Consider the following 21,667-nt stretch of genomic DNA (forward strand, 5'->3'; position numbering starts at 1 on the left):
GTTATTTTTGAAGGAAGCCAGCATGGGACCCTCTCTGAACTGCAGTGCAAGGGTGTAAAATGTGTAAAATGTAAGAGGGTACAAGATGCCCGTGCTGTGTTTGGGAAACGCTGGCCAAGGCTCCCTGCGGATGGGACCTCTCCCAGCATGAGGTCACTGACATTTAAGCTGGAGCCAAATATGAAAATAATAAAAGCCCTGATGGACATTGCTGCAATGTCTGCCGGTTTCCAAAGGCCAGTGGTTGGCTTTTCTCCTCACATCACCCTCACACACACGCCATGGTGCGAGGATAACACCAGAAATGTTGCAGGTATCAGTCATGGGCAGGCAAGTGGAAAAATGCCCCAAAATACCAGTTTTCAGGAGGCCTGTTCCTCAGGTACTACAGCTATCCCTCCACTGCCAGCTCAGGTAAACACAACAGCAAAAAGAAGGTTTTCCTGGTCAGAGAACCACTTCTGGCCATGTCTTAACAAGTTGATCATTAAGCATCAAGAAAGCAATTTATAGTATTGACTTAGAAGAAACACACAGCACTAAGTGCATTCCACTCCTTACCATGAGCTATTTTTGCCCCTGTTTCCACCCTGGACTAGGTCTTTACAAAGCCCATAAAGCAGCAGCTTAGGGGAAGAAAGAAGGGGGAAAAAAAAAGGGGAAAAAAAAACTATCCAAACAATGTCGCCTCCCGTTACAAAACTCTTAACAGTTAAACATTTATTTCAATTCATTTAAATATTCATTCATTCATTTAAACAGTTAAAATATTTAAGGTGTCCCACAGAAATCCCATGGAAATTATGCACAGAGGACAAGAGCAAGGAGCAGAGGCAGAGCTGCTGCAGCCAACAGCCCCAGCACTGAGACCTCAAGGGACAGCAGTTCCTTACTCTAGGACGTAACTTTACACCCACTCACACTTTGCTGCTCTTCTTCAAGCATCCAGATTATTGTGTTCCTTCCTCCATTTCACCTCCACGAGATGCTCAGGTGCCCATCCATTAAAACACGTCAGGGATTTAGTCCATGCTGACGGGATGTTTACAGATGGTGAAAGAGTCCATGGACTGTGCTTTGGATATCTCCTCCTGCTGCTGGGGGGCAAACCAGGCAGCGAAGGGGCCCTCTCCAAAATCAGCACACAGTCCAGTCAAAACATGTCCTGGAGCATGCCAAGGAGCAGAACAGGAAACCCCACAGGGAGAGCAGAACAGAGGACCCCACAGGGAGGCCATGGGATGTGGATAGGGTTTTAATTCCATGCCTCCCAACACCCGTACTTCAAGCAGCAAGCCGAGGAAAGGGACTTCAAGACTGACTAGGTCAGGGGCCAAGATGGAAGAGCTGTTTCTCCAGCACCAAAAATTTTAAGTGCTTATTCATCCCTGCTTGTCATCTGTAAGCAAACTACTCCTCCATTCAGTACAGACTGGCAGAACGCAAAGGCGTCGCACAGGAGCCTTCGCTTTTACTATTATAAATGATGCTATTTTTGCCTTTGAGCCTCCGGTTTCACAGATCCCACATCCCTCACATGCTTCACCCCAGCTCCCTGAGCTCTGCTATTGTATCTTGCCGAGCCGGAGGTGTTTTCCTGCCGTAGCTTCACCTGCTGAGAGCAGCATCGTGCCACGTGCGTGCTCCGTGTACAACCACTCACTGAGAGTACAGGACCACTAATACAGAGCCACACGCACCCAGCGAGCCTTGGGCCCGTTTGGGCTGCACCCCTCGAGCTTTTGGCACTCACAGCACCTCAGGCAAGTCGGGAAGAGCTGCCACGGCCACACCAGGCACCGCTGGCCATCCCAAACCCGGCACGCGCGGTCCCAGCTCTTCCCGCTAGCACCAAGCCTTCCCTGCTGCCAGACAAAACATCTCCCAGCCGCCAGCACGCTGCTGGTCTGGCACGGCCAAGGGCACTCGGCAGAGGTCAGCAGCTCCAAGAAGCCACACAGCAAGGCATGGGATGCTCGGAGTGATCCCTCGTTGGATGTCACAGCTTTTGTCACCCTGCACTCAGAGGGGCATTTCGTGAAAACCCCCCCAGTGCTGAGGGGTAAACACCCCACACGCTTCAGTGCATTTTCCCAGCATCTAAGAGAGGGCTTGAGCTGAAATTACAATCTGGGGACCTGAGACAGCGTGGCCCAAATGTCTCTGACTGGACCCAAGGCCTGAGCCAGGAGATGTGGAAGCTCAAAGTCAGAAACGTTCTAATTAAAGGAGACACCAGATGACCAGTGAAAGTGGACAGCAGCCTCCACTAGTTTCAGTCTGGCAGGAGGAGAAACAGCCCATGCAGATTTTTCCTCCCTGCATCTTTCCCTGTGCACAAAGGTATCCTTAGTCAGGGAAATTATTAACTTGAAAAAGGCAGAGCGGTAAATAACGCGGATCTAAGCAGATAAATCATGTAGAATTTGCCAATATCAAGAATATATTAACAAACCAAGATGTTATTAACAACTTGCAAATGTGACAAAACCAGTGAAGCTCGCAGACACGAGGGAAACACAGCCTTGGTGGGAAACAGTAAGAAAAAATGTTAAAAGGAGCAAATGCTGAGCATTCTGCCTCTTTCAAAGTGAGACGGGGTCTTTGCCAGATACAATCTCACCAACAACGGTTCCTAAACCCTACCTACTGCTTCTTACTGCAAAATAAAACCAGTTGAAGCTTTTGGGGGATGAAAAACTCACGAATTTTCAAAAGAAGTAGTCCCAAAGTTGTTTCCTGCAAGATTCTAGCGAGACAGAACTCATCTCCCAACACAAGTGTGTCTCATACCTCTGCCTGCACAAGCCTCAAATGTTTATGTGTCTAAACCAACTACTGCATCATTATTTCTGAATAAAAACAAGCTCCTTCTGCAGAGCTCTCTGGCTTCAGGAGCCTGAAGAGCCAAACGAGACACCACAAGCACACCCCTTTATCCCAGCTCACCTTCCCCAGATGAGGGCTCATCCCAGACTGCAGAACCCAGCTCTGGGGACTGGTGGTTCCTGAAGGGACTCTCCTGCCTGCCTCTCCTGAAGAAAGCAGCCCCAACCATGAAATACAAACTGAAATAGGAAGGAAATAATTAATTTTAGAGTCCAGATGTTTTTTTGAACACTTCCAGGGATGGTCTGTTCCAGTGCTTCACAAGAAAAAAAAATTTGACCTCAGGCACAAAGGAAGTCAAAGACTCCTCAGTGTGGGATGGGCATCCCAGAAAGCTCCCAGAACCAACAATCACCCCACGCCCCAGCCTGATCAGTGGGGACAGGGGATCTCCAGCAGCCAGGTGCTGGGGAGAAGGAAAAGCCAAGCACACCCTGAGCTGACACAGCTTCGCTCAGCCAGTTGTGGATCAGTGTTTACCCCAGCATCACTCGCTGCCCACAGCATGCCCTATGATGTCCAGAGGCACGTCAGATACCCGAGATGGGAAAATGAGAGTGTGTGGGTGGGTGTGTGTGTGAGCAGCAGGCTCCAGCAGCTTGACCCAACACCAGGCTGTGGAAAAGCCCAGCACAGCCCTAAGGAATAAATAGACTCTGGCTAGTTCAGCCAGGAGGAGCCTGGACAGACAGACACACACAGGAGCCACATCAGGGGAGTGGGAGCTGCTCTGTGCCCAAAGCACCACCCTGGCATCAACACCACGGTATAGAAAAGCAGGAAAAGCCTACACAGCCTGCACCCCAACACAGGCACGGGCACAGGCAGGCAGCTGCCACAAAGCCACCACTGCTTCTCCTGCAGCCTCAGCCTCCTGTGACTCCTCCAGCACTGCCCCACACATCACAGACCAAGGGTTAAACAAACTGGTCAGGAGTTTATCACATCCCCACATGAGGCTGAGAGCAAGCCATGCTCTCCTTTCTGGCAATGCAAGTCATCTTTGAGCAGTTTACTCCTCAAAATATGTGTTCTACCTTTGGAATTTCTTCCAAACCCAAATCACATCAAGGCCTACCCTTCCAGTGTTGATCCATTGGCATCCACAGGCTGGTTGTTGTTTCAAGGGACAGAAGGAATATGTACAGAAGTTTATAATGGAATAGTTTGGTTTAGAGCAACTACAGCTGGTTTCTCAAAACTGGCAAAAATACCCACCAAGAGTTTTCACCCACGGGTGGGATATCAAGGAATTTTCCCCTGCTCCTCCACCAGTAGCTTGTGTTTGTATTTAGATGCAGATTAAGAGAATAATATAATTTTTTTAAATCTAAATTTTAGAAACATTTCCAAATCGTTCTTATTCTCAAGTCTGCTCAACTGCTTCCTTTAGAGGCAGGCAGCTGTGGGGGTGGCCTTGCCAGTGGGAGGAGGAACATGCTCCAGGAAAGCCCAAACCAGCAGTTTCATCAGGGCACTCTCTAAGGAGAAACCTCTGAAGAGAACCAGCAGTTTCCATCCCACTCTCTGACTCAGAAGCTGCCAATGGATGGTCTCGGCCTCTCCAGCAGTTCCCTCGAGCTTCCCTGCAGGAACCCCAAGTGCAGAAGGATGACCCACTTTCCAGGTTTCTCGCCCCCTCCCCATTTCCAGCAGCATTCAGCACCTGGTTTACACAACAGTTGTTCCAGCAAATGGCTTTGCAGAAAGTTTCTTTCATCTGATGGCTAGAACATCAAAAGATCAAGTCCCTGTTGCCCAATGATTTGGGCAATCACTCCCAAAACATCACGTTCTTTTGTGCAACTGCCACCCACAGTTTCCCCAACAAAAGTAAACACCAGAACTATCAGGAAAAAAATTTAAAAAAAAAAATTAAATAAAAGGAGTCTGAGCAAACAGCTTGAAAAGGAGACTCCCAAGTGATGGGAGAGGGCTGGAGTCACAGAGCAGAACCCTTGCTCATAGCCACAAACACACCCCTGTTTTCCCAGTAAATCAAACAGATGCGCCCGAAACCATTATGTTCTAAACTGCAGAACAACATCTTTATAAATAGAGTAGAATTCCAGAAGCTGGGAAGTTAAGGAGGGGTGGGGGGGCAGAGGGGCTTGCAATGCAAACTGCAGCAGCTCTGACACCCCAGCCATGCACTCTTGGACTTGACCACCGTGCAGCTGCAAAGTTGGCAACCTCTGGCCTACTTGGGGGCATGCTGGAGTCCAACTGTATTTACGCTGACAGAGACAAGCAGAGGCTGTGACGATTTATTGACGCAAGAGCTATTTTGTGCTCCATGCCAGAAATTAATCAGTGGAGGAGGAGGAATTCTCCTTAAGCGCTTTGGTGAGCTGCTAAGAACAACAGGCTGAGGTCTCCCATGAAAGGGGCAACTTTCACACAGCAGCTTCTTTAGAAAGACTCAGGAATCAGGCAGTGCCTGAGCAGAACCTGCCCTGCATAACTTTCCTTGTGAAAAAGAAAATACATGAGAGGAATAAATCAGAACTTTCCCAAACCTCTGTCAACACGACCTGGTGCTGTGTTTGCTCAGCTCAGCCTGTCTCAAGTTTATTTGGGGGAGGTGGAGGTACCGGTGAAGGTGTAGTGACCCTTCAGGTTGGCTCTACCTGCTGGCAATTCCAGATAAAAAGAAGGAAAGCAGGGGCAACAGTCCCATCACCTCCTTGAAAGATCCGCTGCACAGAGCTCCACTTTGAAGGGGAAAAAATGAAAAAGAAAGGAATCTTTCATGCAGGCTGAAGGAATAGCATCAGCCCTACCTGCCAAGAAGACATCACGATAAACCTGTCAAAAGTTACGAGCCTGCAGAACAGGCCTCGCACCTGCTGGAAAGGAAAAAAAAGGAAGGGAAAAAGCCATCTAATGCCAATCAGATTCTTGCTGCTGGCAGGGAAGAGATGCCAGAGCCCTTCTCCTGGGTTTGGTAAGCTGTGAGGATCATGTGCTTTCCCCTGGCAGAGGTTCTGTGAGACCACTGGCACCTTAGCTAGAATAAAGCAAGTTCTGGGAAGTTTCAGAGATTTTTCCTGAAGCAACAGACGTCAAGGATTCAGTACTTGGATGGATTAGTGGAGTTAGGTGTATGGTCTTTTTTACTGTTTTGGAAGATTTTATGACCAGAGAAGAGAGGGTTGGTCTAGTTCAGGCTTTTATGTCGTCCCACAGGAGCAACTCAAGCAATTTCTAGATCAGGAGTGAAAAAAACATTTAAAACTGTTTCTCTTTATAGGCAGCATAAGATTTAGGTCACAGTTAACAGAGAGGCTTAAGCCTGTTTGAGTAGAAAGCGCACGTTTTGAATGCTGAAACAGAAGAGCAAAATATAATTCTCAATGGATTATGTCAGCATCACCAGGCTTTAAGGGTTTCCTGCCTGAAGAACTGCCAATTGATCAGAACTGCCGAAACCACCTTTCCAGCAGCAGACAAAAAACCACCTGCCCTCAGGTGCTATTGGTCACAGAGCAGAACAAAAAAGTGACCCCACAGGAGGGAGTTCATGGACAGCAGCAGCTGGTAAAGGAAAACTTCAAATCCCCAGCACGGCACAGCCACGGCGGGCACGCAGAGCCCTCACCCTGCGCTCCATGCTTTTGATTCTGGCGGGGTCACACGGCCTCAGCAGCTGCCTTGGAGGACAAAACAGGCACCCGAGGCCAAGGCTGGCAGTTCAGAGCTCCCAGAGCAGAGCTCGCTCCCATCACGGTTTGCCCCATAAAGCTATTTATGTGGTTTGGCAGCACAACGGCTGCAAACAGCACGAGCGCACAGGTTCCAGAATAGCGAAAGGGTCAGAATTGATTTTTTAAAAAAAACAAACAAAAAAAAAACCCAAGTGATTTCCTTGAATTCGGCTGCGGTTTCTCCAACACGCTGATCCCAGCCCTGCCACAGCGCACAGGGGGGTTCCAGCAGTCCCCTCCACTGCAAGCACCTCTACAAGTTTCTCTTGCTTGCTCTGCTTGCTCATAGGCACATCAGCTAAAGAAGTTGTTTTCCAGTGCTGCAATTGCTCAGCCTCTGGTACAACCCAACTGACAGAAAAGGAACCCCAAAAACAACAAATGAAAATAAAATTTACTCTATCGGCCCCCCAAAAACTCCACACCACACATGAGCAGAGGCTGAGAGGGTGTATTTAATGGCTGCTGTCACAGTCCTACCTGTCCTTCCCCCCTTGCCCAGGTATCCACAGGCAGCCATGGTCAGGCTCCTGTCTCCCCCAGGCTGACCTTGCCCAGTCATCCTGGCAGAACCTCCTCACGCTTGGCAACTCAAGCTTTCAAAACATTTGTTGCTACATCAAAGTGGAGCAGGGCAGCTACAAACACGGGGAAGGTTAACTCTGGCCTGTGGAATCCCTGGCATAGCCTGTGCTGCTAGGGTTCAGAGCAGGACCAGCAATGCCCCACTGAACCCCAAACACACCCAGGGGCTCCTGGAAACTCCCACAGGCACTGCTGCCACCACAGGTGGCTTCCAGCTGAGACAGGAGGGTCTCAGAAAAGCCCACCTGGGACTATTCCTGTATGGAACTCATCTTTCAACAGGTGTGAAGTTTAGTATCAGCCTCATCCTTCTGAGAGGCTATAAATAGGCTTCAAAAATCACTTGAGCAAATCAGTCCATCAAGCCAAAGGGTGACAGCAATCCCCAGGGGGAACCTCAAGAGCTGCTGAGCACCTGAAACAAGCCAAGGCACTGCAGCTAATACTGTCCCAGTAACTGATGAAACAACACGATTTTGATTTTGGTTATGGAAACAAGACCTGCTGATGCATTAATTTCATTTTTCTTTGCACAAGAACAAATTGCGTGCCCCATTTCTCAGTGGTTTGACCACTCTACCTGGCACCTCAAACCGTGCAGATGTCAAGGCCTTTCTTGCTTAATGGCCTAAATAGAAATAACAAAATAAAAAAACAAAAGTAGGGGGGAGAAATTCCTGGTACATGGCAAGCTACAGAGAGAAAGGGACTGGCGAAGCCTTTACTGAAGGATGGGAGCATTACCAATTCCACAATTGTTCATTCTCCAGCCAGGAACCTGCTACTTCATGTTCACTCGCTCCTGGCTATCCTCTGACTGTAAAGGCAGTTTCTACAGATGTCAGAGGATGAAAAAAATATACTAAACACTACACCTAAAGAAGAAACGTCATTGCAATTGTTTATCCACTCTTCCGGTAACAAACTGAATTTGGGGAAGTATGAGACACAGGGCAAACTGGGGTTGACCAAAAGTGAGCAACAAAAATGTGGTAACCTCGTAGAAAAAGGTTTGTCTCCTTTCCAAGTGAGATACAAGATCCCAAGGACTATCTCACACATTATTACAGAATCACCCGACTTTAAAAGTATGACCTTTTTTATATCTTTTGCCTACCCTGTACTTCATTCAAAATAATCCAAAGTTCTGTGCCTCTCATCACAAGTACCTGCTTCTCATCTTTGCACTGCAGGAAACATCACAGGCTAAAAAACTTACTTTAGAAACAGGCTTTTAAAGAATTCCTAAGTGCAAGAACTGCATTTAAAGAAAAAGCAAAAATGAGAGGAATGTACTTGGCAGGGACACTGACCTAGCAGGAACTTCAGCTTGAACCCCAAGTTGAAGCACAAAACAATTCTTCTCTTTTGAGGGTACAATCAAACCCTGGCACAGAAAGTCCCAACTATTTGATGCTCCAGAAAGTGAAAACTTCACAGGTTTAGTGGGAGCAGACTTTAAGGACCTCAAAATGGCACTGTTCCTACAGGAAATCCAGGACAGACTCAGCTCCCACATGGGTACGGACAGGAAAGCAGGTGGAAAAGGTGTTCTGGCACGGGCTGGAGAAAGAAAAGTGAATGGAAACATGGCCAGTTCCATCTATTGGAGTTTTCAGCTCTTCCAACTGAGTTTACTCCACAGCCAACCCCAAAGTCCCCTCCAAAACTGGTGGACCAGGCTGCTCAAGGGAACAGCCTCTGAATTCCCAGTCTAGAATAACCTGGTAAAACCAGAGCACCAGACTGGTAAGGGGAAGCAGGGCTCCCTGAGAGTGCTCCAAGTTGGGATGGATGAGGCTTGGAGCAACCTGTGATAGTGGAAGGTGTCTCCCTGCCATGGCAGGGGGTGGGATGGGATGGGATGGGATGGGATGGGATGGGATGGGATGGGATGGGATGGGATGGGATGGGATGTAAGGCCCCTTCTCACCCAAACCATTCCATGACACACCATGTCCACATGTTCTTACACAGCCACCAAGTACCCACCACAGCCCAGCCCTGCTAGAAGAGAGCTGGAGTTTACCTCCATAGTCCTTGTGTTTATTTGAAATTATATTCTTGCCCCCAGATAACTTCCCCAGACAGCCTCATTGCTGCCAGAAAGTAGGTCAGTGTCATTTAAAGCTGCCTTGAAATGCATCTCCACAGAAACTTCTTAATCTTTAAAAAGAGAACGCATCAAATATTTATCGGGCAGCGCAAAACGATGGGAGACGCTCATGGGGAGAGCTGTTCTGTGTGTGCTGCATGAAATGGCTCTCCATGCCTCACTGAGCCATGGAGCAGAGCAGGAGAGTGGCTGGCTGCAGATAAAGCCCTGTGCAAAAGTCCTTATCTGCCCAGCAAATCACAGTACGTGATTCCCCAACTCGTTCTCCTGATGCCATGTGATCCCAGAGCTCTCTGCTTCCTCCGGGAGCTCCTCTCAGCCCTAATGATCCCTGCTGCAGATTTCTCCCCATCAGCCAGGCAGCTCATTTTCAAAACTTCAATATTCCTAATTATCAAACATTCAGCACTGCAAAATGTAGCTGAAATTTGCATCTCTGCAAGGGTGGCTCTGAAGAAAGGATGGAGCATTTGCATTCAGACTGGTTAATTCCTGCAAGATAACATTTCATAAACAAAATGCTTCATTGAACATGGAGATTTTCAGCTTTTACAAAGGAAAGTGAACTTTAAACAAATACAAATCAGTTGAGTGATTAACTTTAAGTGTTTTGGTTTTTTAAAACTTATCTTTATGTATAACTAGTATCAGCAGAACAATCTTTACTGATTAAAGAAGCGAACGACAGTGAAACTCAAGCCACTGAACATTAAGGGGGGAGATAGAAGCCGACAGCAAGGAATCATTTAAGGTCAGTAAGAGAGGGGGAAAAAAAACCCTAAAACATTTTAAAAAACTATAAAAAAAACCCCACACCTACTCACAACCCAGTCAGCCTGCGTAAGGTGAGCACCATGGGTTATGTAAGGCAAGCGTAAATTGTGGCCAGAGTGAACAGGTTAAGGAGTGAAACTAAACACGCTTTCCCCCGCCCCCCCAAGCTTTGTCATAATCCTCAATGTTATCTTAATTAGCCTAATTTTCTTAATTATACTTCACAGCAACTTGAGCCTTCGCAGCACAATTTCAGCGTCTTTTTTTCCAGCTTTGTTCCAGTGCTGGAAGAGGCGGCGACTCCTCTGCCAAAAGCCAAGGGCCACGTGACACCTCCCAGGAAGTTTGCTCTCACCTGGGTATTCTTCTTCTCTAAAAGCTGCTTCTTACTCCCTATGGAATCTTCCTCCAAAATGCAACAAAAGAAGAGGCAGTGATGAGGGAAGAAGTCACGCTTTTCTTAGCCAACTTAAATCTTCTCCATATTTTTCCACCTCGTTCAGCGAGAAGCCCTCAGTGCCCAGCACTTCTCACAAAAGCTTCACAGAGTGAAACGAAAAAATAAATAAAAAAAAAAAAGCACAGGACAAAAAGCCCAACCCAAACCACTTCCATTCATCTACACCGCAACAATTTCATGGCACAGCTCTTGAAACATCCCATTAGTGCTGGCCTTGGAGAAGATTAGAGAAGAAAGCTTGAACCCACTGAAGCAAGGCTTAATAGGCTCTCGAGTTAAGCCAGAGCCTTCCCTTAAACAATGTTCATCATTAGGAATAATTACCTGTAGCTGTATAATCAACACAGCTATGACAACTGACATGAGAAGTCCAGATGTCATCTTTGGCAAGGCTTGAGAAATATTTCTGCTCCTTATTATATAACTGACTCTTGAAAGAGAAATGAGCAACAAGAACACTGGGGGTGGAAAGACACCATGAAACACTGCAGGATTCCAGAAATACAAGCAGAGTAAGAGTCCAGCACCCAGGAAGGGCATGTGGACATCCAACACCATCCCACCCAGCTGCCACACCCCTGGGTTTGGATCAGACCACCCTTCTCAGCACCATTCTAGATGGGTTTGTTAGAGAAACAAAGCTCCAGGTGATTTTTGGATCTACAGAAACGCTGAGCCAAAGCAGCAGAATGAAGCAGGAGAAACAAGTGTTCAGGAATGAATTCTGAGAGCAAGCAAGACAAACTAGCATCAGACTTCCACTGCATAACAGCCTAACCAGGAAGGACACCACCACTTCCCAAACCTCTGGAGAGCTGCTCCTTCAGGAGCCAAGCAACGCCCACAGCTGGGTTTGGACTGCAGGTGGGTGTTCAAGGTGTCCCACCACTACAACCACAGCGAGAGAACAGCAGGCAGGCACAGCTGCCCAGCCTCACTCCTGAGTCATGAAAACACTGAAACAGCAATTACCTGTTATCTCAAGAACAGAGCTCCTGGAAAACAACACTTTGCATCTGTGTCTCCAGTAAACACCTACACTCATACAAACACACTTCAGTTTCTCAACTCCTCATAGTACCAACAAATTTCAAAATCTAAGACTGCTACATTATGGAAGCAGAGGCCACTTTTTTTTTTTCTTGTTGATAATTCTAATGATTTTAGAGACTCGTTTCAGTTGTGAGGAGAGGGTTGGGTGTACCCCTGCTGCCTGCAGACTCCAGAACCCCTATTAATTGCAGGATATATTCCCCCATAAACAAGCAGTTCTTTAAATGTTATGAGCTGTTCTCTGGCTTTTAGCATTTCAGCCTTACTTGTTAACCCCAACCTGATTAAACTGAAGTCACAGAGTAATCTCTCAGAGGCAGATTGAAGTAAGTCCTTCCACGTGCCTTGTTGGATTATTTGCTTCCCAGCAGCCAGTTCTGTACCATAAACTGAAACAGCCCAAGCACAATTAAAATTCCTCTTACAAAGCTCTGCCTAACACAAAAGTTGCCCCAAACTCCCTCAAAACAAATGTGTGAGGCACCTTTAAGCTGGAAAGCAGGTAACTGAGCAGCTATAGATCCTCATGACAGACAGAAATGCACAATTTGGTAGTGATGAATCATGCCTCAAATTACAAGACACATTAGGGATAATCCCCCAGACAGCATTGAGGTGGATCAATTGACTTTTGTTCCAGCAAAACTATTCCTTCCTATTAAAAAGTACTTTAAAAGTCCAAGAGTTTTCTTAAATATCAACAAAGGCACCAGCATAACCATGTCCGTTCCTTGGAGGTACACTCTATATCATTAATGCTCATCAGCACAGATTTAACAAATTAAACATCTGCTTAATGACCCAGAAAATACCAACTTTCACTGATGCTACGATTAGAAACCCAAATTTTGGAACAAAAAAAAAAAAGAGAAAACCTGAAAGGGTAAAATTTCCTTGTAACTCTTGGTAACAGCAGCAGCACTTTCCACCTTTACACAAAGTTTTAGACGAAGCAGGAAAGGGAAGGGGCCTGGATGACCATTTCAGCACGACTCAAAGGTGTGTTCATGCAACAAACTGTGTTTTGGGGTGACTGCTGGGACTCCAAGTGGCCTTGCCCTTACCTGGATGGCTTTGGGAGCTCATTGCTGGCAATGTCAAGTCCTTGGGAGAAGGGATTTGAGACTGATCAGTTCCCACGGGAGTAACAGCAGCTCAAAAGAGCTCCAGTGCTTCACCAATACATAGGAGTGGGAAGTGGGGATTAAATCATGGCCACCTTGTAAAATCCAGGGCACAGTGACATGATGAGTCGTATGGGAAGTAATCCAAGAGGGTGGCAGAGTGTCTTCCAATGGCTTTTAAAATGGGAACCTGCAATTAAAGAAAAAGATGTCTACGTTAGCAAATTGAGATTAACAGCAATTTAAATTGTACATTATATAACCTATTTATCCCCGAGATTTAACTACAATGCTATTTTAGGCATTAAGGGCTGCAGAGAGTAATTTTCAGAGTTGTAAATGTTACTTTGATTAATAACCATAAAGATGCAGATTAATACTTAACATTATTTAAAAAATAAAAAAAAACAATTAAAGAAAACAACTTTACAACGACACACTAAAGCCTCAGAAACCCAAAATTCCATGTTAATTCTCATTCTCCAACAGCACCATATGAAGCCACTTCAGTCCAACAGCTTCCATATTTTAAAAGCCATATGTATGAGTGGTAACTGTACTTCATGCATCTGTTCCCCAAAGAAGTCTGAAGAAAAATTCCTCAGTGCCAAGAAGTGGTCTTGGAGCAGGAAGGAAAAAAACCCACACAATCAATTCCACTCCCACTCTACCTAAGCCTCCAGCAGATTACTCAGAAGCAGCTCCATACTGCCCCAGGGGAAAAAATCCACCATTCCCAATTATTTCGAAGCTATGTATTAGACGGAGGGAGCGAGAACAGAGAGGAAATAACCCAGAGAGTCAGCAACCTCTGGCCCTTGCCCAGCAAAATATGGAAGCAGAGAAGCAGCAGACACCCTGGCTTGGAGCAACCCCATCTGAGACCCATGCTGACCTAACCAGCCACCCTTACACCAAAAGAACTTGCTCAAGTTCTGTTTTGGGGGGGTCAGGGCTTTTTTTGGCACTATACCAAGTGACATCTAGTATTTCCCATCTCTGGAAGTGTCCAGGGCCAGGTTAGACAGGGCTCGGAGCAACCTGGGATAGTGGAAGGTGTCCCCGCCCATGGCACAGAGTGGGATGGGCTTGGAGGTTCCTTTCCATCCAAACCATTCTGGATTCCTGGGCCCTGTTTTACAGGCAAGCTGGCTCAGGGCTTCTGCTCTGCCACTGACCCAGACTGAACCCAGCTATCCTTTATGCAGGGTATCCCACAGCCACAGGTGACTTCCCTTCTCTGCACTATAAAACACCACAAAAAACCAGCAGCCCAGCCCTCCTGGGTGCCCAGGGGAGCTCCTCCTGCCCGGCCAGGCATCACCCAGCACTGGGGTGAGGTCACCCTGCTGGCAGCAGCTATTCCTGCCCATCCCCATGGATCCAGCTGACTCTGCTCACCCCAAACTGCTCCAGCAGCAGCTCCTAAGGAGTGGTGCCCTGCAGCACCGCTGGGGCAGGCAACAGCAGCTGAGATGGGAGCTTCTCCTGCCTTGCACAAGCAGCATCTGCCCACAGTGTGGCTGTGCCACGGCATTCCAGGCAGTGCTGGCTATTCCTGGAAGAGCTCTCAGCACACTCGGATTTGTGTGCTCCTTTCCAAGAAGCAAAACCAGGTCTGAGACTTCCACCACCAGCACAGTGGCTCAGGATGGGCTTTCTGAAGTTACTCCTGATGTGCAGGTAAAGGTCCCGGCAGGCACTGCTGAACACAGTCCCTTCCTTGCTGTGCTTCATTAAAAACCCTCTTTAATTGACTGTTTCTCTACAGCCCAAGTGTCTCAGCATCACCACTCTCCAAGTTCCTCTCTGCCCACCTTGCATTCTTAGAGACCTGGAACGCGTTCCATGTTACACGTCAAATTCGAGAGAAAATCACTTAAATGTCATTTCTAACCCCTGCAGGTCTCTGCTATCCCAAATGTTCAAGATGTTCCAGTCCCATTAATCAGCACATCCTGTTAAACAGAGCTGGGTCAGCTTAGACCTAGCATCATTAGCAAGATACTAACATAATTTATTTCCATTAAAACCAGCAGGTACTGTTGTAGCATAAGCCATCTCAGCTGCAGACAAGAAGGACTTGGAGGGGAGTTCCCAGATCTCCATGTCCTTATTTTCCCAGCACAAGAATGAAAGTGTGAGTGTGAACAGTGGAAAGTTTCCCAAAGAAACTGGACTGAATGAATAGCATCAAACTCATTCAGCAGCACCACCAGTGTAATCCATTCCTGCTTCTGTCCCATCCCTGGAAGAGCCCACGGCCAGAGGCTTGCAGCAGCCTGGGATAGTGGGAGGTCTCCCTGCCCATAGCAGGGGGTGGAATGAGATGGGTTTTAAGGTCCCTTTCATTTACTTTGTGATTCCATTATTGTCTCCAGGACGTAGCAGTCATGTCCCAAATTACCTCCAACCAAACTGCAATTTTCAGGCACCCTTGCACTGATCTCCGTGCAGACCAATGAGCAGCTGCCAGACCTCCACCTGCAACAATTCTTCTGTCCTTTTGCCACTATCTCAAGGAGAACACTCCTCAAATTAAAAGAAGCAAAACGCTGCCTACCCCTATGTCTCAGGTAACGGGAGGTCTACAGGGTTTTCCAAGCAAATGATCTCGTTTACAAAAAAAAAAAAAAAAAAAATTGAAAAGAAAAACAAACCCGAGTTTGTTTAACTTCTGCTCCAGTGCCTCCCAGGACAAGGGCGATCACCTCTGGGCTGAGGAACAGCGAGTCCATCCTGAGCATCATTCCAGAGGCACATCCCTGTCCAGCACGGGCAGGGACACTGCTCAGGGTCCCCAGACCCCGCTGACTCGGCCACACAGGTCACAGCAAGGCTCACCCCTGGCTTCGGGGGTCCAGGGCCACCTCCGGCTCCACTGGGCTCCAGCTGGGAGCAGAGATGGGCACAGCCAGCCAGAGCATGCCACGAGCCCAGGGACCAGCTGGTGGCCACGGGAGCTGGCCTGGCAGCCAGCAAGCAGGGCTGGGGGAGCGTGCCAGGTTTGGCATGTCCCTGGGCACAGAGCAAGGGAAGGGCTCAGGACAATAGCCACGGGCAGGGCAGGGGTGGCACCACGGGAAGTGCCCAGAGCTGCAGGCTCAAACCAGCAGCTTTGTCAAACGTCATTTAATCAGGACTGGGATCTGCCTGCCTTACGGGAGAATTTTCAGTCTGGTCACTGCTAGATTTTTAAAAATCTCAGGAACAGGAGCACAAGGAACCATTTAATGCCTGTTTGTTTCAGCCTGCTTCTATCAGGGCACACCTGAGAGCACAGGCCCCCTAAAAGCATGGGGGCTGGCACATCAGCAGCTGTATTCTCATCACATCCCAGGATCAAGATCAGAGGGTGGCCATGGTCTGAGTGCTGTCATCCCCTTGTCACAGCCCCAAACGAGCCTCTGCTCCTGCAGGACAGGCTGAGGGACTGCAGCCCCTGTCAAAGTACCTCGTTTCTCCCTGGTTTGGTGCCTCAGCAAACCACCAAGGCACCTTCCCTGGATTTAAAGTCATTCCAGATCTTCTACACCAGCAGGAAGTTTTTTGTTTTGTTTTCTTTGAACATAAGAATCTCACAGTTCTGCCACCAGAATGATTTGTGGATAGAAGGCCTGGAGAAGCTCCCCTACAAAGACAGGCTGAGACAGCTAGGGCTGTCCAGCCTGGAGAAGAGAAGGCTGTGTGGAGACCTCAAAGCAACATTCAATTATCTGAAGGGGCCGTGAGGAAGCTGAAGAGGGACTCTGCATCAGGAACTGCAGTGAGGGGACAAGGAATAAAGGGTTCAAACTAAAAAGAGTGGGAGTTTAGGTATGAGGAAGAAATGCTTTACTGTGAGGGGGAGACACTGGGCACAGGTTGCCCAGGGAGCTTGTGGACACACCCCTGGCATTGCTCAAGACCAGGCTGGATGGGGCTTGGAGCAACCTGGGACAGTGAAAGATGCAGGGGGGTAGAACAAGATGATCTTTAAGGTCCCTTCCAACCCCTTTATGGTTCTGTGATTCTGTGGCAAGCAGAACGTTCACCTTCCTCTTCCCAGCCCCTTCCAGATGTGCCCCTGTGGCATCACAAGTCCAGATGTGCAGCAACCACTAATGACAGTCATCACAGAACTTTATTTACAGAGCTCAGTTTTTCAGAGCTTTAATTGCTCCTCAGCCCCGATAAGAATCTTGGCCTGAGGCTGGGCTTTCAGAGCTGAATCAGCCGGGTTACTGCGGGACCAGGAGCTCTGGTGCCCCGGCTCTGGCTGCCAGCATCCCTCGGAGCTCTCGGTGGAACAAAGGGATGCTAGGCGGCCTTCCACATCCTGGCTCTCCTCGAGCAGTACTCCAGCAGCACTGTGGTGTTGGCTCTCCAAAAGCCGTGGAAACACCCACCACCACCTTCCAAAAGGCATCACTGCCAAGCCTTCTGCCTGGCACAGATCCATTACAAGATCATTGTTTTTTTCCCCCAAAATTACATTCCTCGCTGCACTTAGAAGCAAAGAGCCCCGAGCTGGCACAAACACACTGACCTGAAGGGAGGCACAGCCTCTCTCAGAGCTTTATCGATTAAATCTCTCCTTTGATAACAAATCCTGCACTTTAAACAGAGGGAGGGAAAGCTGCCTTTGCTGCTTCTCAGACTTTGTTTATAAAATACTGCCAATACAGGATCCATACATGAAAAGAGGAGGGAAGGAAGAGGCTTAGAGGTGCCTGGAAACAATTCATTGTGACCACAGGGAGATTTACCGTGTCTTTATTTAGAATGATGGAACGGCTTGGGCTGGAAGGGACCTCAAAGCCCACCTCAGTCCAAACCCTTGGCATGGACAGGGACACCTTTCACTAGGCCAGGCCGCTTTCTTTAGAGCAGAGCCAGTGTGAAACAGCCTCCCAAGCTCGCCTCCCCTCCACGGACCACCATTTCCCAGCCACCACTTAGCAAGGTGACAAAAACAGTGGCAGCAGTCCCCAGGACCCCCAGAACCCTGTGACAACATCCTCTCTACTCCTGTTCCTGCAGCAGAATACAGCTGCACTGGATCTGTCCCAGGAAAGCAGGTTCCACAAGCACTGCCCACTGCCCAGAAGTGCTGCTTTTCCTACAGTTCCAGCAATACTCAGACCTCTTCCAGGAAATGTATCTACAAACCTCAAACACCATCAGACACCCCTCTCAAAGAGTTTGGAGTCTCCAAACAGTTTTCTGTCTCTAAACACACACTGTGAGAATAACGGGTGACCCTGAAAAATCTACTACCAGCTTAATGCTCAGCAGTGGCCACAAGAGCAACTGGATTACAACGGAATAATGAAAAATAAAAATAAAGAAGCGAACTCGCTGCTGTGTTAGCCCAGTTCCTCCAAAACCACATGCATTTTGTGTGCATCTGGACACTCTCCCTCCTTTTCCAAGTACGCAGTGTAAGAGTTTCAAAAGGGCAAGAAAAACATCATCAGAGGCGTAGCACAAATTCCTCATGCAGGTGAAGCAGATTATAACAAACGTGCAGCTCAGAAAGAGGCGACTCAAAGATATCATAGTGATGCAGAGTCATGATTAACACAGACAAATCACTGATCATTCAGCTTTCCATCTACTTCTGCCAGAGCTAGAACTTTTTCCCCTACTTTTGCTGGGTGAGAAGCTGAGTGGACCCAGGAGGAAGGGAAAGGTCTACAATTTGGAAAAAGCACAATTTGGAAGTGCGCCCTCTGCGTTGCCTGCTTAGCCATACTGAGAAACTCTAACATGGGGTGCTGGAAAAAACAAAAGTTCTCCTGAATTCCAAAAGCAAATAGACAAATTTCTTATGAAAGAGGACAAGCACCAAGTGCACGAGGCCAGGAAGCCCATGAGGCTCACTGTTTGAGAAGTGTCACCATGTGCATGTCCTGCTGTGAAAGGCCTCCCAAGGCCCATCCTCTTGGATGCTGCTGGAGAACGTGGCAATCAAGTACTTTTAAAGACTCTAAAGAACCTCAAAATCTCCCCTGGATGCCAACCAACAGTCAGCAAACCAATTCAGCTCTGCGTTGTGCCACACAGACCTGACAGCCCCATCCCACAAAATATAAATTTTGCTCTGTAAAACTTTCCATATCGCACTGAAATCACATATCAGATTCTTTGCAGTTTCCACACCTGCATTCAGTAAGTTAAGGGAAATACTGGCAAGTGGGAGTGTTTACACAAAACTCAGGAACCCTCATGGAAGGGGGACGAGGAAGCACAAAGCAGTATGACCACTGAAGCCTTCACTATAGTTAGAACAGTGTAAGAACAATTAAACACGACACCCAGCCTAGTCCAGCTGTTACCAACAGCTCCTCTCCAAGGGAACCCCAGGTACAAACATGCCCTGGCCAGGAGGATCCAGACTGGCCAGTCCAGCCCTCTTTGCCAGGACATCCCACCTTTGCCAAGGGTTGTTTCCCTGCAGCACCAGCACCACTGGGGCCTGCCTTTGAGATTAAAGCTCAGCATGGCAATTCAAACACACCTCAGAACCACAGCAGCACTTCAAGGAAGCAGCCCCTGGTGCATTTGGCTACCAAATGCTGCCATTTGGGCTCTCACATGCCAGCCCAGAGCCGAACAAATACCGGGCTCCTGCCCCTCCCTGAAACTTCCGCCACTCTCCAGCTCACACACACACACACACACAGGGAGGATTCACTGCCTGTGTACTAAAACCAAACACCATGACCTCGGGACAGCTTCTGTGGGGAGCTTCCATCTCTCAGCACGTTTGTCCTGCCCGTTAATCTACAGTGTGTGCGTGTACCAAGAGTCCAGGACTAACCAACATCTGCTTTGAACTTCCCCAGTTCACCCACCCAGGAGCTGCAGTGCCCTCCAGGGCAGCTCTGAGGACCTGCCTTTGGGAGCAGTCCTGCCATTATTCCACAAGCAAGTCACTGCAATATAAGCAGTATTATATATTAATTATATATTATAATATACATGCACTTAAGTCTCCGTCAGAAACAAAATGTACAACAGCCACAAATGGCAGGACACTATTAACTAATTATGAGCTGCTTTATTAACATGGAATTAATCTGCAGCTATGGAAGGGTGGCAAATCTAGGTGGAAATAATTAATCTAATTACGTGTAACAGAAATTCTCTGCAAAAATAATCAAGAAGAACACTTTCCACAGTTTCCCATCCTTTTGCTTCATATTGTCATGGGACACTCCACAACTGATTTCCAGGGCACCCAGAGTCCCTGGGTAAAGCTGCTTTTCCCAGGCTCTTTCCACTGGTGTCTCAAAGTCAGGTGCTCAGACTGATCTCTGGTGGCAGTGCTGCAGTTCTGGAAATCACCTCTGGAAATCCAAGCACTGAGACACGAGCCCAAACTGAAAACTTGGTATCTCAGTGGAAGTGAAGACACCCTTCGCTCATTTCAATGCTAAATTAACATAAAAGTGACATTATTGAGCTCACCCCGGCAGTACTTCCCTCACTAAGTTTCCAACTGAAGAAATCCCTCATGGTACCTTGCACAGAAACTTCTGCAAATCACCACCCTGACCAGCAGCACTTAGAGCTGCTCTGAAAACCAAAGGCACCTCCACAGCCTAGAAAGAAAAATATGACTTCTGGTGGACACTCAAAAAGACAGTTTTTTGCCCCTTCTCCTTCCTAGCTAGGAACACATAGGAGTATCCACACAATTTCTACTTGCACAGATTTCACACCAATACCCACTGGGCAGTTTTTAGACCTCGACAAGTATTGATGTGGAAAGCATTGCAGGCATCCCAAATACACAGAGAAGCAAAACTACTTCGGAAACAACCAAGTGCATGAGGAGCGAACCTAAATCCTCCCAAGCGTCACCCACGACTCTGAACAAAAGATCCGGAGCAAATCTGGAAATACCACCTCATGTTGACACCGTGGGAGCTCCAATTTAAAGTGGCCAACAGCTTGGAAATTTTTTTTTTTTTTAAGTCGAGCAGGAAGAGCTGCAGATTCAGAAACACAAGCGACTGCTTGGAACCTGTGCGAATCTGCAGGGATACAGAGCCCTCCTTGACTAGCAAGACTCTGGCAGAGGGTCTGAAAGAGCAGGATGCTTCTGAGCTCAATCCAGTTTCTCAGCAAGAGCAGCAAGAACAAGCAGTCTCACAGATGGATCCGCGTGGGAGGGAGAAAGGATAAAAGTCTGCCTCGGGAGCCTGTTCCAGCTGCTACCGGAGCCTCGCAGGAGTCGGCACAAATTGGGCAGAGCTACCTATAAAAATCTACTGTCTTGGCTTTTCCTGAAGCTCTCTTCTTTCCCAGTTCCATGTTCTTCCTCCATCCTACTATTTCCACGTTTGAAGGAGTCCAAATCAGATGGCTGAAAGTAGTGCTTGACAGAAGGTGAACACAGACTGGGAGTTTATCCCGTTTCTTCATCCCTGCCTTGCAGATCACCCTCGTTACACACACCCAGGAGCAGAGAAATCAAAACTCCTCTTAAATGCTTGACTGAGAAGTGATTAAAAATGGAATATTCCAGGCCAGGTTGAAACCTAAACCAGGGAGGGGCAACCCTGCCCATGGCAGGGGGGTGGAACTAGATGGTCTTTCAGGTCCCTTCTGACCCAAACCCTTCTGTAATTCCATATTGTTTTTATCCAGAATCCCCCCAGCAACATTTTCAGTGCCAGGAAGAGGCTTTGTGGCCAGCAAATAGGGAGCTCACCTCACTGCCTGAAAGCAATTCTTTACCTGGGGTTGTTTTTCAACTCCTCAGGTAGGCAAAGGCAGCGAGAAAAACATTTACCTTTTCTCTTCATGTACTTGAGCTGTTCCAGTCACATCTGAACTTCTTGTTCCTTCTGACAAAGAATCAGAATTACTGGTCACTAGCTGTGCCTAACCCATCTGGTCTCCCAGCATAAAATAGCTGAGTACATGTGTCATCAATCACTGTTAATTACTTCATTAACTTGGAAAA

The 21,667-nt window shown here is 47.7% G+C and overlaps 1 protein-coding gene across 7 annotated transcripts in view; it reads right to left on the bottom strand.

Moving 5' to 3' along the window:
- HDAC4 (histone deacetylase 4) overlaps positions 1 to 21,667 on the bottom strand; it is a 170,095-nt gene that overhangs the window by 131,674 nt on the left and 16,754 nt on the right. For all 7 annotated transcript variants that reach the window (XM_088167569.1, XM_014889888.2, XM_088167565.1 and 4 more), the window contains exon 2: positions 12,649 to 12,898. In XM_088167569.1, coding sequence (XP_088023695.1) covers positions 12,649 to 12,670 — 22 coding nt within the window. In that variant the 5' untranslated portion in view covers positions 12,671 to 12,898. The remainder of the gene's footprint in view (positions 1 to 12,648; positions 12,899 to 21,667) is intronic.

This window comes from Sturnus vulgaris, chromosome 7 (assembly GCF_052056855.1).
Source record: "Sturnus vulgaris isolate bStuVul1 chromosome 7, bStuVul1.hap1, whole genome shotgun sequence".
In the NCBI taxonomy this organism is placed as follows: Eukaryota; Metazoa; Chordata; class Aves; order Passeriformes; family Sturnidae; genus Sturnus; species Sturnus vulgaris.